Consider the following 18,433-nt stretch of genomic DNA (forward strand, 5'->3'; position numbering starts at 1 on the left):
TGTTTTTCTGACTTAGTAATGCTTTTTTTTTTTGCTGCTTTTGTGTTCTAAAGTTGGTGAAGAGATTTTCTACATTTGCTTATGTTTGTGCATTTAACTGCCAAGTTCATGGTTTGATATGAATTGCTGATCTCAGTGCTTTAAATTTCAATAATTTCTCTTTTAGTTTGAATCACAGTTTGAAACTTAGAAGTAAAAAAAGACTCTTGCACTCAGTATTTACAATAGTCATTTTACTGTACTTAATACAAATATTTGAAATATTTACACTTATAAAATAATCCTTCTTTGAATTATTCCAACATTTTCCCACATCTGTACAGCAGAACCCCATAATAAACCTACAAACCTGAGACACTAAAATAAATCATTACAGCAGAGACAGATTCAGAAAGCTTGCTACACAGTAGCAAATATGATCAGTACAAAAACATGTTGGACCCTTACATCTTTTAAGTCAACCAAATCTGGACTGTACTGGATTTACCACAAAATATACTTAATATACTACTTTGTCAAATCTGCAAATATTTGCCAACTATGGCTGATCCTGTAGGGCAAAGTAAATGTTTAACATTTATGAAGTGATGTCATCTGCTCATCAGAGGACATGTGGAGATGCAAAAGATGTTAAACCGCGCTGACTCGTCTGCGGACTCCTGCTTCTTATCCTTTCACACAAACACACAGACACACACGCATACACATGTGCACACAAAAGGACTCCATCCATCCTGTGTGCTTTTCACTGCTGCGTTTCCTTTCAGCAGTCGATCATAAAGAGCTGCTAAACAGGACGTTTGTGATGAACCATTTCTGCCCAGTGCATTTCTGCAGAGCCAGTTGGTAGCCAAACTCATTGTCAGTGCTCGCTACGAGCTCCAGGCATCTCTTTGATTTCCTGTTCTGAATGGATCCTCCCTGAAAGATAAAAGCAGGAGGTTAAAATTGCGCTGTGCGGCAGGAGAACAATTTGTGTATTCAATATAACTTTAAACCCACACTGCTGTGAACACATGCTGATGTGAGCTGCTGAAATGCTTGGAGCATTTTTGGCTGGGTTTTTATACGACCAGTAGAATGAATCAACCATGGTTGTAAAAAAAACAACAACACACTTGCCAGTGAAGTCATAGTGATCTTCCTAGCAGGCAAGGTTTTCTGATAGCATATACAGGTGAGAAAAAAACCCCCAAACACAATAGATAAAAGAGATAAAAAAGGAACCTGCTTTAAAGGGGGAAGGGAGACTAAAACAAAAGGCATTAGGGACCCAAAGCTGGATCATTAGTTCACAGCTACATACCTTTTAAAATAAATTATTAAATGTTAAGATGAGAAATATGCCCTGAAGGAAAGAGCAAACCTTAGTGCATAAAGAAAGTGAAGTCGGCAGCTGTCTCAGTCTGAACAGAGAGAGCACATCAGCTCAGTGAAAATATTCCAGCCTGTCCCAATGAAACGAGGCAGGATTTTCTCATTACAGCTTCATGGCTGACCAAGGGCAAATGGACTGAAGAGGAGGCCTTCAACAGTCAATACAGCATGCAGACAGCTGTGAGGGGGGGAGCTCTTTTCAGCGCTATGAAAGAAGGCGGCCTGGATGGGGAGAAAGAGACCAAAGGATTGTACTGGTGGTACAGACGGAGAAATGAATTATTCTCTGTGTATTTACAACAGAGTTTGGTCCATCTGTGAGGTCAAGGAGACACTTTTATTGATAACAGATTGGTAATAGCTGCTGAAAGTGGGCATTTATAGACCACCGTGTACTGAGGTCTTGTGACAGCCCATTACAACAGTGAATAGAGCAAAGTGAAGAGTATTTTAAACTGAAGAGCAGCAGACACTTCCTGTAGATTTCTAATAGATTTGAAAAAGTGGCCAGAGTAGATATGATTATTTTATTCATAGATGTGATGAATGGTGGAGAAGTATTTAGTAAACATGGTTTTGAAGCAGACACAAGAGCCTGTACCTGAGAAGATGTACAAAGAAATCATGTTAAAGCCACCTTTTTCTAAACTGGCCTCATATTGTTTATAACAAACTCTACTTGGTGCTAAGTCATATGACCCCAATACACCCTCTGACCTCTCCCACCATTACTTGATTTTCAGTTCTAGGCAGAGGCCTGAATCAAAATATATAAGGTGTAACCAATCAATTGACCCCAGTGACATGTATTGTGTGCCTAAAGAACAAAAAACAGTCTACAACATTCAAATACGAATAACTCCTGTCTGTTGAACGCAGACTTACAGAGGCTGTCTGTACGTGTTGAGCACAGGTTTTCAACTGTGAGGTTCTCCTCCCAAAGGAGGATGGGGGAGGAGCAAGCCAGGCAAGGTTTAAAGGAAGGTTCAGAGAACGAGATGTGATGCAACGCTGGAAACTGTGGTAGTCATAACTGAATCACACGAACCTCATACACCTACTATGTTTAGATTCAGTCAGAATTAGATTTTCAGAGAATCACATCAGCAGTTAAAGAAAGAGATGCTCTTATGACTCCATGACTTGCCTGAAAACATCATGTTGTACAAGATTTCTTCAGAATCAAAGTAAGTGATGTCTGTACATCCATAGGTACAATGTCAGACATTGATTGTGTATAGAATGGACAATGTTCTTTCTTTTCCACCTATGTGAGCTCTCAGCAGAACAGATTCTTAAGTTAATTTCATTCAGACACTTAAGTTCATTGACTCTTGTGTTAGTATTTGTTACGTTTTCCCTCACTGTTCCTCCCCTACTCTTCTAATTCATTACAGAAAGCTGCAGGAGCCCTGATTTGACATCAGAGCTGTCAATCAATCCCCTTTTTAAAATCAGATAACTAATTAAAAGTAAACTTTTCAGGAAAATTATCCCTTGGACATAAATCAGTACTATAAGAACTAACTATGATGACAGAAATTATGATTGAGAACAATGATTTCACATGTATTTTATTGTATACATTGACCTCTGTTACATTTGTTAACATAAGAAGGCATGGTTTATGAACTATACTGCAGCCAGCCAGCAGGAGGAGCTCTAAATCTTTTGGCTTCACGGTCAGTGAACACTTTTTGAGACTGTTTGAATATAAAGTCTTTGATTTTAACAGTGGTGGTTAACAACTGCTGTTCAATAGAGGACATTACACTACGCTGCTCCACCACTCTCTGTACTCTGTATGGAGAATGACAGACCCTCAGGGAATCAGGTAATTACAAATTTGAAACATATACATTTTTAGATTTTCAAAAGAGCAAGGTAAACACTGTAGAGTTAGCAAGTAAGGTACAGTTGTGCTCATAAGTTTACATACCCTGGCAGAATTGATGATTTCTTGGGTAGTTTCTGTTGTCTTCTGATATAAAAAGAGTAAACACAGTTGTTCGACACTAAATGGCTTCACCCAACCACAAACCACGAGTGAAAAAAAGTTTTTCTCTTATCATTCAATTCTCTGAAAAATGGCCAAAACAAATCACGAATTCTGCCAGGGTATGTAACTTATGAACACAACTGTACATATTCAGCCATAAAATGTAGATATGCTACGTGTCTAAAGTTGTTTATTGGTTTTCATTGTGTTTCCATTCAACTCTCATTATACACTGCCAAAACTCAAATCTCAGAACTCAGATGTAACACGTGACAAGAAAATTTGCTAATGCTTTGGCAGCCATTTTTACTCATTATAATCAATTACATCCTTACTTTGGGCTTGTAATATCTTGAAATTAAACTTATTTCCAGACTTGAGAGGTCAGTGTGGCCTATATCAAGTGTGATGAGATGTTCTGACTAGAAATTTAACATACAAAGTTGATGAGAATTTCCTTTTTTTTTGCAGCGTAGAAAGCTGATAGGAGCTCCTTGGGGTGCAAGAATACTGTGTTCTAAAAGCATCTAACACAACCAACAGTTCATGTTAATATTAGACATAGGGAGGGGAGCATGCAGTGCGGGGTCTATCCCGGTCCATCCATGAGCAATGCACTGGATTGAGTCGTCGAAATGTTCAATTTAATTACGTAAGCTTCTGTTTTACCTGTATTACATTTATATTTATTTATGATGTTTATTTTGAGATTCTTTTTATTATTCTCTTCTGGAGAAAAATGTATCAGCCACCATCTATTGTTAACTGTCACAGCTGCTAATGAGGTCTGCCGTTGATGATGCCAACAAATACAAAGAAACAGAACATTTGTTCTGGACTGTTTTGTCCTGTTGCCAAGTTCAAGGTCACACTTGCTAACATCAGCTATCAATTGTTAACAGTTGTTATTTCTGAAAGTTAACCTGACAGTAGCCTGTAAAGCTGTATCTAAGTCCACGTGAGAGGCTTTTGTTCTGCCTCTTCTGGCACGGAGAGATGTCATCCGTATTTTCAATCCTGCCTACAGAGTTCTGGTTTGGCCAGTTGTTTCTCAACCCAGAGGAAACAGTGGGCCATTAGTGAAAAATCGAACATGTGGGTGTCGATTCAGAGGCCTGGAACAAGGTCAAAGTTAAAACCCAACACACCTGAACTCAAAAGGAGTTATACTGGTGCTGCTCATTAAAAAAGCCTCCAGGACTCGGCTGATGAATGTATATGTGAACTTGTAGCGTGGTATGCTATGGTTTATATATAATTCACAATGCTATATACAGCACAAAAGGTGTTTGTTGCAGGAAAAATAAAAAGGCATCACCCACACATGCCCACAAAAAAAGCATCAAGCAAAACAAAGTCATACGGTCCTACCCACTTGCTGTTTTCTAATCAGAAAAATAAGCACCTGCCAACACATGACTCATCTTTACATACAAGCTCATATTTCAGATCTTTTATACATGAAGGATTTTTCTTTGTGGATGATTTGAAGTTGTCACAGTTGATGGATACACATTGTACCAGGAGGAGCATTAGCAAGCTTTGTGCAACATTTGAATCAAGAAACAGAAACGCACGCTCCCTCTGATCCATCCAGATGTCTGCCCCCTTGCTGCTCCTGATGGTTTCATCATGGCTTGGCACCTGGCACACATTCAGTCAAACTGCGTCAATAATTGATGCCATGTGTCAGAGGTGTGATGCGCTCTAGCCCGTCTGATGCGTCCCCATCCTACTAACTAAATGATAAAAGTTGACTAAAATGACCACTTAAAGTTGGATGGGATGATAGGTGGTGTAGAGACACTTGTAGCTGCCATCCACAAGTGACGGTCAGAGCAGCTATGTAGTTTGCATTCAGAGCACATTTTGGATTTATGCACATTTGGCTCAAAGAGGAACAGAGTTTTTAATTACTGCTGCACTGACAGCAGAGCAGACAACAATATGAGGCCTTTTGAGCCCAAATCAAAGTATGCGGCTAATCCAATTCACCCACCGTCAAGGGCCATTTTTAAGGTGGCTGCCTGCTCTGTTTAAAGAGTCTGTGCAAGCACGTAGCCACTAATGAAAAAAGACAATCATTAAGTTTCAATGAGTGTTCGTTACTAAATGAGCTGCAGGATTGAGGGGAGCTCCGGTCAAACAGTAAATTAAACCACTTGCATGATTAAAAAGCTACCACCACAGTTGTTATTTCCCCCTCGCTCAGTCAACAAATGTCTCGAGCTAAATGAGAAAAAAAAAGTGTGTTTTTAACCTTGTGTTTTCTGACCGTGTGTGTGTGTGTGTGTGTGTGTGTGTGGAGTGTGACACGGGTGTTACCTGAGAGAAAAGCCAGTGGAGCTTCATGCGTTTGGCTGTGGCGTAGCTGCACTCGATGAGGCGTGGTCTGCTGTTCACGTCCACCAGGCACTTGTTGTCGTCGTCGTCGACGGTGGGACTGAGTAGCCCGATGTGGAGCTGCTGAGTACTGGTGTAGTACACATTCTGCAATAAAAAAACCCATCCTGCTTTAAACAAAGTGTGTGGTGCCTCACTGTGCATTTAGACATGCTGGAGGTGACATTTAGAAAGCAGCCCTTGTACATGAACATACAAGTCGTGAACTGTGCAGCAAATGAGGCTTGCTCCTATACATTTTTTCTTATGATAAAATCCCTATGAAGTTAATTTATATGCACTGAACGTGTATTTATACAGCTATTCTGTTGAAAGGAGGACAAGAAAAGACGAAGCATTGCACTCAAAAGACGCTCATAATTAATTCAGGAATGAGGAGAAAACAAGAATAATTATGTCCTCTCTGGCGAAATCCCTCATAAATTGCTTTTTCAGGCAGTTGTTTTCATTTAAACCTGACAAAAGCCAAAATCTTTTGCAGGAATAAAACAGAAAGGCATGTTTTGCTTTTAAAAATGAAGAGGCTTAATGTTATAAACATGACGGAGTGTGAAGAGAGAGAGGATTGTCTACAATAGACTGACACAGAGGTAATCAAAATCTACTGCTGTTAATTTTTCTTTGGTGAACACACAAAATGAATACAGATGTGTTTTTGATTATGTCAGAATTTATTTGTGTATCTTACTGAGGTGCTAGTTTACTGCAGAGCCGCCCTTTAGTGCAATTTTAATGTAGGTGTGCTCGACCAAAGCAAACCTGCACCCCACAACATTAAAAAATTATCAGGTGTTTCAACCTACTACATTTTCAGCAGCTGCAGTAATGACTGACATATTGATCATTATTTAATGTTAAACAGCACATTTTTAACTGTGACTTGAGGCTACTATGAAAAATAGAGTCCTGTTTAGTCCTTTCACATGGTTTTATTAAATTTATATTTTAAGCCCAAAGAGGTACAATTATTTAATATTTCATGAAATATCCCTTTACAGATTTGCTTGAGAGAGAGAGACCTAAACCAGTGAAAAACAAATTTTTCATCCTCTTACTTTTTTACCCCATTAAATACCCACATTTAGCCCCATTTCTAGCTTGGATGAACTCAGGAATAAGAATCGGAGTTATTGCAAAGCAGCTTCAAACATACACACACTTTTACCCTGGAGTTTTAAAATAGATTAAATAAACATGGCAAAAGAATGAAAAAGAGAATTAAACAACAAGAAGCACTGTAACTGTGAAAAAAATACAATAGAAAAAAAACAACAACAACAATATGAAAAAATACCACATTAAAAATGTATATTATATGGATTATTAAAATGTAATAAAAGCTGCACAGTAGGAAAAAATTGCCCATTTCAATATCCCAACTAATGTGTAAGAAAAGTTACAGTTAGCTAAATAGAAAATGCCACTTATTGATGATGCCTCCACAATTGTCACATCCTCACATCACTAATCTGGTTCCTCTAAAGAATCTTTGAATTTCCCACAACTAGCAACTTAAACAAGTGCCTCAAACAAAATGAAAAGGAGGATGAATAAATGTTTTATTTGCAGAATCCAAAGGATTAAGACGCACATGTGGTTGTAGCATGCAAATACAGGATTTAGATTCCTATCAGAATAAATTTGTTTTTAAAGTAGACTAAATAACAAGGACTCCAACTCCATCTGGGGCAAAGATTTGTCTCTCATTCAGCACCTGTATTAGCTTCCAAAGCAGCCCCAAGTCCTTTCTTTTAATCAAAATTAAATATCTTATCCTTGATTCCTCATTCTGAAGTTGGTTACCCTCACTGTTTAATCAAACCTACTTAAAAGAATAAAAAAAAGACTCCTGCCTCCTTCACAACCGATGTTAAACAGTGACTAGTGTTATTTATCACTGCTGCTCACTTTTGGAGCTGCATGCTGCCAGCCCGTATGTGGCTCTGGTTTTCTATTGTTCCTGAGCTGAAGTCGGTACGTGTTATCGTTTTTTGTGCTGCAGTGCTGTACTGTAGGGTTCCTGACAACCTGCTCTTATAAAGTCTGTCACGTGATGGATTGTAGGCTTTGTATTTCTGTTCCTTTCATGCGTGCCTGTGCTCTGAAGTACTGCATTTACCACAACACCTGCAATACAGAGTCTCACTCTGCCAAAACAAATCGGTGTAAAGTACAGCTGGCACTCGCAGAGACACGTTCTGACAGAAAACAGCAAACAATCACACCCGTCTATTTACATGCATTATTATCAAGGCAATCCAGGGAATGATTCCTCTGCATGATGTAATACAGAGACACAGAAATAGAGCAGACTGGATTTGTCTTGCAAAGGAGATCCCTAATCTCATTAGAAATTCTGGAGCTAGTCCAATCCATTGTTTGATATGCTTGGATTAAGAGAGATTAATAGCATAAATAAGATTTATAATTAGTATGTTTTAGCATATTTAGGTCTTAGAAAGGGCTCTGGAAGTTGACTTATGGGTTTTTGAAGAAAAAGAAGCACTACACGATTAGACAGCTTTCGCCTCAACCAGTTGTAATTTGTGCCCTGGTGTAAATATCAATAGAGGCGTAATGAGTGTGAAATGTCCGATAGATTCATTTAAATCAAGAGGGATAATGTGGGATCAAGTCTCACTCCATAAGACAAGTTTTCAGCTGCCATAGCAAGGTTAAACAATCTCTGAAAGCAATCTGCTCAGACATAATGGGATGGAAGGATCGATAGAAGCTGGAAGAGCCGGCAGAAAGTAAATGATAATCAAGCTGTGCTAACATTTGAAGACACTTGAAGTACCTAGTATTTGGGCTGAAACATATCCAGGACAAAGAGTCCAAGGATACACTTTGTGCGACAGTGACTGATGACATAAATACAACAAACAAGGAGTGGATGACGATAAATCTGAATCTTCAACTGTTTTCTCTTTAATCTTATTAATAATAGATATAAAGCACATATTTAATATATAACCTAGAGACAAATGCTCTGCTAAAATCTAACTTAGTGTTTTTCATTATTGTGACATTTTACCTAATGCCTAAGGGAACCATATGAAAAGCTGGAGACGAGTTTCATGTGTGTTTAACAACATTGAAGAGAGTTTCTTTAAAGGGCAGAAAAAGAAAACTCATCCTGTTTTATGAGGTAAAGCTCCTGAGTTTGATCCAATCTGAAGGCAGAGGGAGGTGAGTTATTTTCTTGGAGATGGAACAGATTTTATTGAGTAAGAAAAACCCAAGATGGAAATAAAATACAGAGGTGATATATTACATCTGGCTTTACACTACATGCTGCATGAAACAGTGTTGCTAAAAGAGAGAAAGAGAGAGATGGAGCTCTCACCTGAGGGGTCATCCCGTGACAGAGGTACAGGATGGGCACATTGTCATTGTCGGGCCCCTGGTCCAGACACAGATCAATCTTCAGGGAGTTTTTCAGCTGACAGAGACGCACAAAGATAAAAAAAACACACAAAGAGACAGCAGACACAAATTGTCAGTGGGTAAAAAAGGGGGTTGTGCACATGAAAACCCAGCAGGTGTGTGTGCTATAAAGGGGGAATTTAAAATGACGTACATCAGAATAAACCGCCATAATTGATCAATTAATGGACTGACGAAGCAAAAGAGGGCTACAATGAAGGACACCTTGACTTGCAGTAAAACGCATTGAATTTCTGACCTTAAATTTGAGGCACATTTTAATTGAGTGACCTTTTTCATTCATGCACTAAACGGCACTAAAACCTCTATTGAGTCTGCAAAATGCCCCAAAGTGTGTCCATGTAACCGTTTATATAGTTATATAACGGTCTACCAACATGCAAAGCCAAACTACACACTTTTCAGGATTCTGCTGCCAGGGTTCTAAATTCACATTAGAGTCTTTCACACAACCACACTTATTCAAGGTATGTTGAAAAATTCATTCTGAAGTCTTTCCATTAGTTGCCTTTTATTTAACAGACTCACAATTATTTCATGAACCTCCCTAAACTCTAAAATCCTCAACCGCTTATCTAGCTCCTTCAACCTTTGGGGATGCAGATTTAATAAGAGATGCCTCTAAAATGGAACACTCTACCTTTAAATATTAGATTTACAATATACTTTTTTCATGGGATTCTTCTTGGTGTTATACCCTCATTTAAAATAGTGACAGACAGGAGAGGCCAAAGAAGGTGAGAGGAGGGAGTGAGGTTTACATGCAGAATGGTGCCGGGGTCAGATTCAAACACGGGTCAGTGTGGTAAGGACTCAGCCTTAGTATGGTAGGAGTTTCACTAAATGAGCTACTGGTGCAACATCAAAAATGTATCATCTTTACAGCTAAAAGGAGCATCTTTCCGTACTGCCTCATTAACATTAACACACATTTTCCCCCTTCATACTTGGCAATGGTTTGAAACATATCTTATTCATGTGTTTTTGCATTTACTGTTTAATATATATTCACTTAATACCCGTCTTTCTCCGGCTGTGTTAGATGCTTGATCTGATTAGAAAACTGCATAACAACTGTGGTTCATTCTGAATAGCAAGAGTGATGCCAGGGACAGTCAGATCACACCTGTCATCTCAAATAAATAAAGGTACGGGAGCTCTGGAACATTTTGCTTCTGCTGTGGGCACTGAGAGAAAAACATTTATGGAGCTATTATTGTTGCAAAACTATTTGTAACTGTGTATAATGTTCCACAAATTCATACAATGATTCACAACTGTGGACATACATCCACAAATATGTGTGCATTGATCAACAAATGCATTCACATATACAGAAATACGTTATGAAACATTAGCTTCTTTTTCTTTAGGGTATTTTAGAACTGGATCCTGTCCTGCAACTCAGGCAACTTCAGGTGAATTAGACTCCCTTCAGGCTGAGATAAGACCCCTCTTCTGTACGTTGGGGTCATACTAACCTTATCAGTATTCTAACTGGCATATCTCCCTGTTCACTATACCTTAATCCCTTACTTACAGCTGCTTCCTGTGAGTGAAAGGTGCTACATTTTCATGTGTTAAAAGCCTGGAAACCTAAGTCTACTGTTTCCTCAAAAGTGGGCTTCTGTGTGAACTCGTAATTTTGAACCATTATTATCATTATTCAAATCTAAAATAGTTTTGCATGATAAAATAGCATATTTGTGTTATTATATACATATCTCTCAAGTTTTGATTTGGTGGGGCTCAGTTAAGAAAAGTGATGTCACACATGTCCAAGGACCAGTTTATAATGGAATGACTGATGCAATGAATTGTCAGTAAAAAGATTAAAAACAAACCTGCATAGTCATCACAGTACGGTGTTAATAACTCTATGCAAAAATACGATTGGTTATTGCATCCGGCTCAACTTTACAGGTACTCTCCGCCTGCACCATCTTTGAACCAGTGGCATCGCTCTCATTCTTCCCTCCCACAAGGCACCTATCTTGACTGAGGCTTAGCATTGAGTTGAGTGGTTTCTGCAGGTTATCAAATGGGCACCCCCCATTTGATAACCTTAAAAATGTAATTGCTGCTCATAAATATGTAAATATATCAGATTAAAATATCTCAAAGGCTCAAGACAGATATTTGGGCACTGAGTTTTAAAAATTCTTGAGGTTGAATTAAAAACAGATTTTGATGCTCTGTGATGAAAAATGTACATTCAACTGTTTTCCCATTTACAGGCAAAGATGAAAGATTACATAAAGAGTTAAAGGTTGTTGTTGTAATGTCCTGTGTGTGTTGTATTTGGAGTCCTTTCTATAAGTGCTCTTCATCAGTGCTTCTCCATTCCAGGGATTAATGGACTGTTTTATAAGTTTATGTTAAATGAGGAAACAGAAATCAACCGTAGGAGCCCCCCTGATGGGGGTAGCTGAAACTGTGATGCAAGGTGAATAAAACTTACTGTACTGGAAAGGTCCTGCTAAGTTTTAATAAATGTAGAGGAACATTATTTCTCCCTCAGGGGAAAGAAACTATTATCCAAACATTAAGTACTGCTTGCTGCAGTGTTCCCTGTTAATATAAAAATGCATCCACAAGTTCGTGTGACTGAACAGGCAATATGGAGAAAGGAAAAGTAGCCTTCTTATGCCATCATTAGATCCACATTTCCTCTGTTATTCTCACAAACAGACTGAGTGTTAAAAATATTCACAGAAAATACAAAAAGAGCGGAGTGGTGTACGCGGATAGAAACATCCAAAAATGTGAATCTCATACTCTAAATCCTCCTGAGTTCATTTATCTCTATAAAAGTGTAAATCTCGAGCATTAGGCTTGATGAACATTACTCAGACTGTGAAGCAGTGCCAGAGGGTTATTCATGTGCATCATGACAAAGGTCTGCCTGATTGCAAGACACAAATCTGTACTGCAGAGAGCCCCGGGGATGGTGGTTTGTGTGTGGAGAGAATTAGGTAACGATGTGAGATCAGAGGAACACAGTTAGAGATGATTCAGCTCCCCATTGGCTCAGGAGACGTCTACTTATATCTGATAATCAGGAAATCCACAGGCAGAACATGGCCCTTTGCGCAAGCTCAGGACTGAGGTTTCTATTATAAATTGAACTATAGTAAATATGCTTCAAAGACACCTTCAGGGGAGACATTAGCTTAAGTTTCGTGACATATATATCATCGTAAATGTGATGTAGTTCTAAATGAAACTAGTGACAAGAGGATTAAAACTAAATCAGTCAGATGTGATTGTACTGCTCTTTTGGGGCTTGACAAAGGGAATCTAAATGGAGATCTATACAAATCTGTGGTGGAATACAGAGATGCAGAGGACACTTGGTCTTCACCCGAGCCTCCCTCATCCTCACTGTGGGAGGAAGAATTAGAAAAGGAAAGAAACAAACAAGACCTAAAACACATTCTTTGGCAATGTAAGGCAAGTTTTCATCCGTTTTAGTCGCATCTAATGACTCCTCGAAGCACCTCGACTGACTCGCCCATCAAATGCATGTCGCAGATATACAATAATGAGGTCAACAAACTCGGAGAGAATGAATGTAATGAGGCCGGCCTATTTCTTTGCTACATCCTCGCACTGTTTGTCAGATGGTACAAGAAGAAAAAAAACACATACCATTACACTGTGGTCTGTGTGTCGGTGTGTGTTAGGGTGCAGCGCAGTGATGTGAGGTGGGAGGACCATGGAAATTAAGCTGTTTGAGAACAACAAGGAACAGACGAGCAGAAACACTGCCAACATGTGCAGCTTTCTGACTTCTCTGGCAGTAAAAAAGCTTCTGCAAAACTCTCCAGTGGGGTAAACTGTGTTCATTAAGCCCATGTTTAAAGTCAGTAAATACATAATGCAACCGTCGCTCTTATTTAAGTTCAGCAAAGCAATCAAATGAGTGTCACCCTGGTGTTACTTCTACATGTGGGTTGATTTCTAGTTTTTTTTTTTCAAGATAATTTGTTCATACTTTTTGGCATTTTTGCGGTGACACAGCTAACTGAATGAAGGCTTTTTACCTTTCCTTCAGGAGTGCCGTGTTGCTCTTCTCCCTTTTAAAAGATAAGTATTTTTGGCAACCTCTCAAGAAGAGGAAGCAAAGAGCTAGAGTCACTGCAGCAAACCTCCTTTTTGTAAACTGTTCTCCTGACAGCAGCCATTGGCATCCCAACAAAGAGGATTAAAGTGATTCTCTCTGCCTCGTTTTTTGACTTATTTTGTGTCTTTCAAACGCTGACTCAAACCAGGGATGAAGATGGAGGCGGTGGCTTACCACTCCGTACGCTATGGTTTCGCTGTACATCCTCATCTCGGGGTAGATGTTGACCAGGTACCATCGGAAAGTTTTACACTGCAGCCTCTTCCTCAGAGCTTTCCTCTCACTGATGTCACCAATATCAATCCCGGAATCCTGAGTCCAAGCCAACACACAAACATACAGGCACAGAGGAACACAATGATGAACACAAAGCATCAGATTGATTAAGCGTGGCCTGTGGAGAGGCCGATCAGATAACAGGCCATTGAGGAGCATTGTGCAGTCATTTGTTCTGTATTTGAAAAGCTTTCACAGGGTCTGATTTTAGTCCATTTTGGCCTTGAAAATCACAGTACTGTTCCAGCTGCAGCTTCACAGACACACTCAGGGTCAGTGCAGCCTGAAGACCAATGCTAAGAAACCTTGTAATGGCATTAACTGGTTTGTATTTTTAGGTTTCTGTACAAGAATTCTAGGTTTTAGAAATATACTTCACGACATTTCAGAAGCACATGTTGAACTATAGAAGAACAATATATTGTCTAGATGAAACCAGTGGCAACATATCTAACTGATATAATAGCCCTCAAAGACCGAGACAGCCACCAGTGGCTAGTTGTTCTTAAATGTTTGATAACTTTTGAACTGCTAATCCTATCAACAAGCTTTGCAAACTCAGTTACAGCGGACATTCTCAGCTTTCCATTGATACCACATTTTTCTCATTCAGAATATTCAAAATAAATACAGAATAGTCAGACACCCCCCCCAAAATGGTCTAGGTCTTTAAGGGTTAAAATGTCTGTTTTTAGCAATGTTTCTTTGTTCCATCAAAGATATTTCCGAGTTGTTAGCTGTTGTTAGCCATATTTACGAGTTGTTAGCCACCAAAAAGACATGCCTCCTTTTAAGATCGCAAGCACATTAAACTAAAAGGAACCCAAAATAGATATACAATGCAGATCTAGGAATAATAGAGTCATTAAATTGTTAAAAAGTGACCAAAAAATACAATTAAAGCATCAAATCAGGCAAGTTTTTGGAGAACACTTAGAAAAACATATTGAAAATAACTACATTTTATGATTCTTGGAGCACGACGACAACTGTGTGCTGTTTAGTGCATTGTGAGGTTTCTTTAAGAGTTGCTCTATGTATATTTTTATCCTGTAATGATAGGACAGCTGAAAAGAGACAGGACACACTGTATGGGGAATAGAGAATGGGGGAAGACGTGCAGCAAACGGTCTTAGCCATGAGTCGAACTAGCAAACTTGGCTGGGCAAGGGCCTTTCTGTATAAAGTTTGCATCTTCTCCCTGTGCATGCTCAGGTTCATTTCAGGTACCCTGGTTTCCTCTCTCAGTCCAAAAACATGCTTGTCAGGTTGATTGTTGACCTCAAATTGCCTTCAGGTGTGAGTGTGTGTGTGAATGGTTGTTTGTCTCTACATGTTAGCTCTGTGATGGACTGGCGACCTGTCCAGGGTGTACTCAGCCTCTCGCCCAACGACAGCTGGGACAGGCTCCGTCCACCCTGTGACCTCAAATGGGATAAGTGGTAAAAGTTAATGGATGGATGGATATTACTGTATGTTGTGATGTGTGTGGACGTGCAGAAAATAGGTACCAGAATAGTCATTCAGAAAGGTAAAATAACCCAAAATGTCTCAGAAAAACAAAGATGAGTAAAGTTTACAGATTGTTGTGCTAAACTTTCTGTTCATTTTGAGCTTGTTTTGAAGTCCTGCAGTATTTCTACATTGTGTTATTGGTACTTCTCTCACTGCATGTCACCATCAGCCCCATGGTGTCCTCTGTATCTCATCAAACAACACCAGTGCCTCTCTTTGATAGCTCAAAAGCGGTGGTGGGTCAACATTTTGCTGACTGGATGCTGTGGTGTTTAAAGCCATCAAAAAGGTGAACTCAGACGGGTGCATGCTTAAACAGAAGCCTGTGTTCACCACGTGGAGTTTTGCACCCTCAGAGCTAAATGAACACATACAATTTTGCTGTGTGGTTAATACAGGGGGGAATGAAGCTGTGGCTAAATTTCATGCTCCTTGAGTACAGACTGTTGAACGCCTCATTATTGACTGAATGAATTGCCTGCAGATGTTCATCTATTCATAACATAGATTTACATATTCAAACTGATTATACGGGAGGAGAAAAAGCAGCAGTGAACAAACATTTGACTTCGCCTTTGAGGGGTGCTACATTTAACATGAGATGACACAGTGCAATTATTTGCTTTAATTTACTGAATCTGGATCAAGATCAAACAAGAAGTCTCATCTAAAATGAAAACATCTACATAAAACACTGGTTCAGCTATAAAAATACAAGACAGCATGAAGCACATACAGTTTGCATCATGTCCCTGTGATTCTGCAAAGAGAGATATCTTATGCTTGATGAGTTGTTGAAACTGTATGTATTAACTCAGTGTCTCAATGGTACAATAAAACCTCAGTTCAAAAGATTCAAAAGACTTAATAGTTTGTGAATGCATAATTACACAAATTGAATTATGTACATTCTTTTTTTTCTCTGTAGTTTCTCTATTAGTCATAATTTCTTTCCCATGTCTCAGCTGTAATCCTGATAGCGTCTTTATCTTCTCATTCTATTTCCCCCTCATCTTTTCATTCAATCCCTCCTCTTCAAATTGAGTTTTCAAACTACTCGCTTGCCATTTTCGACTATTTTGTTGATTCATATGAAATATCTATTTATTCCGGGGCACGTATTTAATTCAGCCCGTTCTGTAAGTGATGATAAATAATTTCATGTGAGCCTCCTGGAGGTGTCAGCGGTGGATTCAACCAAACATCTGCGATGGGAGGAGCACAGCAGATAACAGATGACACTCAGCGCTGTAACATTTAGATTAGCTGGACGCACAATGGAGCTGCCTGTTGGTCCTGTATATTTATGATGATGTCCTCTTTGTTTACATGTATGTGCTCACGCATCATTTTTCACATCTAACTGGAGATGTCAGTATGAATGTTTTCTGTGGATTATAACAGAAAGGCTGCGACAACAAATCCTTCATACAGGGCACATACAAACGCCTTGTGTTGATGTGTTGTTCTGTAAAGGATTGGACAAATAATCAATATTTTAATATTCTGTGATGTGACTATTATTGATAACGCCTACACTGTAGTATGTTGACTTGTGATACTAAAGCGGAGGTGTTTCTTCCCCTCTCATATATGATGTCTCAACACTTCTGCCATCTGTCAGTGCAGGCTGCAATCACCTAACAGCTAATGTGTGTGACATTTGAAAAACGAGACACATCAAACATGCATGTACTGAGGATTGATTTTAAGTGTTCACAGTTTCATATTAGTCATCGGGGAAAGTATGAAACTGAGAGAATGCATACAGAAGACATGAGCTTATGACCCATCTCTGCCTTAAGAGAAACGGAGTTGTAATTTCAGGTACCATATGTTTATTTTATCCTTCTTCAGTTAAACAGGTGCAGCTTTAAATTTTGATGGAAAACATGAGATTAAACTGGTTTATATTTAAAGCTGTTGAGTAGAAGGCCAAACGGATAAGTCTTGTTTTTTTTAATCAAAATGTAGTGAAGCCAGGAGCCATCAATGATCTTTGAAGTAGTAAAATAAGAGTTGACCAAATGAAGAGTTATTCCAAAATGTGTAGGGCAGACACGCACAGACACTGTAGCCCACAGTCACTCAAACTGGACAATTTTCAATGTCACTTTATCATCATCAGCACATCTTGATTGCATTTTAATACTTATTTATAATTGCTTACTTATCTATTCTAAGAACATCTCAAAGGAACGCCCTTCTTCACCTTTTTGCCCTACTTATTCCATTTCTACCTCCCTTACTCTGTTTCATCTACTTATTAAAGTAATGTGCAATATTCAGTGCAATGTACATCTATTAGTGTATCCAAACACGTAAACAACATCTATGTCTCATAAATATTCAAATCTTTGAACCATAGCTGCATGCTCCGCACCTTGCAGTCATGTTTATGTCATTTTGTTTGCCTGTTGTTTATTTGTACTACTCGTCCTTGCACTATTTAGCACCTGATCTGTGAGACACGCCATTTCATTCAGCTGTATGTGAGATATTTAGATGAATGACACTAAGGTTGAGTTCTTCCAGAATGCATCCTTGAAATACACCACTAAAGTTAGATGATTCTGATAGATACACAGAAAAATACTTTGTTTAGCGGATGATTTGCCTTTGCTGACAATACTGTGAAATACACCAATATTAAATCACATTAAGAACTATCCTACAAGCTGAAATTCACCCTCTCAACACATTTACAAAATCACACATGGCATGGCTCCCCCACCACTTAGCGATTTTGTTAGCATCCAAACTAATCCGTATCACACTACGAGAGGAGTCACGAGAGGGGACTGCGTTATTCCACTTAGAAAAAGTGCTTTTAGTCAATCAGCCTTCTCCATCAGAGCCTCACGAGAATAGAACAACATACTCAACAAATACCGGTCATTTAGTTTACATTTGAAGCAGCGGCTCATAAGCAACCAAATCTGTCAGCACTCAATACATCTCCCCTGCTGCTGCCACCTTGTGTCGGCCCCCTGTGAATTTGTCCTGTGTTTTTTGACTTACTGTTGCTTACTTGTGTTGTATATTCGTTGTGTGCATCTGTTGCTCAGTCTATACGTTGCCTCATTTGAATTGCATGCAGCTAGTTTAATGATTGATAGTCACTGCCTGATGCAAATATGTACAGCACTGTTAAATGTTGTCCTGTTGTGTCTGCATGTGTCTTCTTTAACATTTCCTCATTGCTGCTTCCTGATTATCTTGCTCCCTGTATTTTATGTCCATGGACACTTTCTCAAAGACAGTCACATCATCTCCTTATGTAGCTT

General features: G+C 39.0%; 1 protein-coding gene across 3 annotated transcripts in view; it reads right to left on the minus strand.

Annotated features, from left to right (window-relative positions):
• Nucleotides 1-218: 218 nt before the first annotated feature.
• Nucleotides 219-18,433, minus strand: part of galnt18b (UDP-N-acetyl-alpha-D-galactosamine:polypeptide N-acetylgalactosaminyltransferase 18b) — a 197,144-nt gene continuing 178,929 nt past the window's right edge. For all 3 annotated transcript variants that reach the window (XM_034680878.1, XM_034680879.1, XM_034680876.1), the window contains exons 8-11: nucleotides 13,530-13,667; nucleotides 9,129-9,224; nucleotides 5,702-5,866; nucleotides 219-921 (exon numbers count right to left, since the gene is read on the minus strand). In XM_034680878.1, the coding sequence (XP_034536769.1) occupies nucleotides 775-921; nucleotides 5,702-5,866; nucleotides 9,129-9,224; nucleotides 13,530-13,667 (546 nt within the window). In that variant the 3' untranslated portion in view covers nucleotides 219-774. The remainder of the gene's footprint in view (nucleotides 922-5,701; nucleotides 5,867-9,128; nucleotides 9,225-13,529; nucleotides 13,668-18,433) is intronic.

The sequence above is a fragment of the Notolabrus celidotus genome, chromosome 3 (assembly GCF_009762535.1).
Source record: "Notolabrus celidotus isolate fNotCel1 chromosome 3, fNotCel1.pri, whole genome shotgun sequence".
NCBI lineage: Eukaryota > Metazoa > Chordata > Actinopteri > Labriformes > Labridae > Notolabrus > Notolabrus celidotus.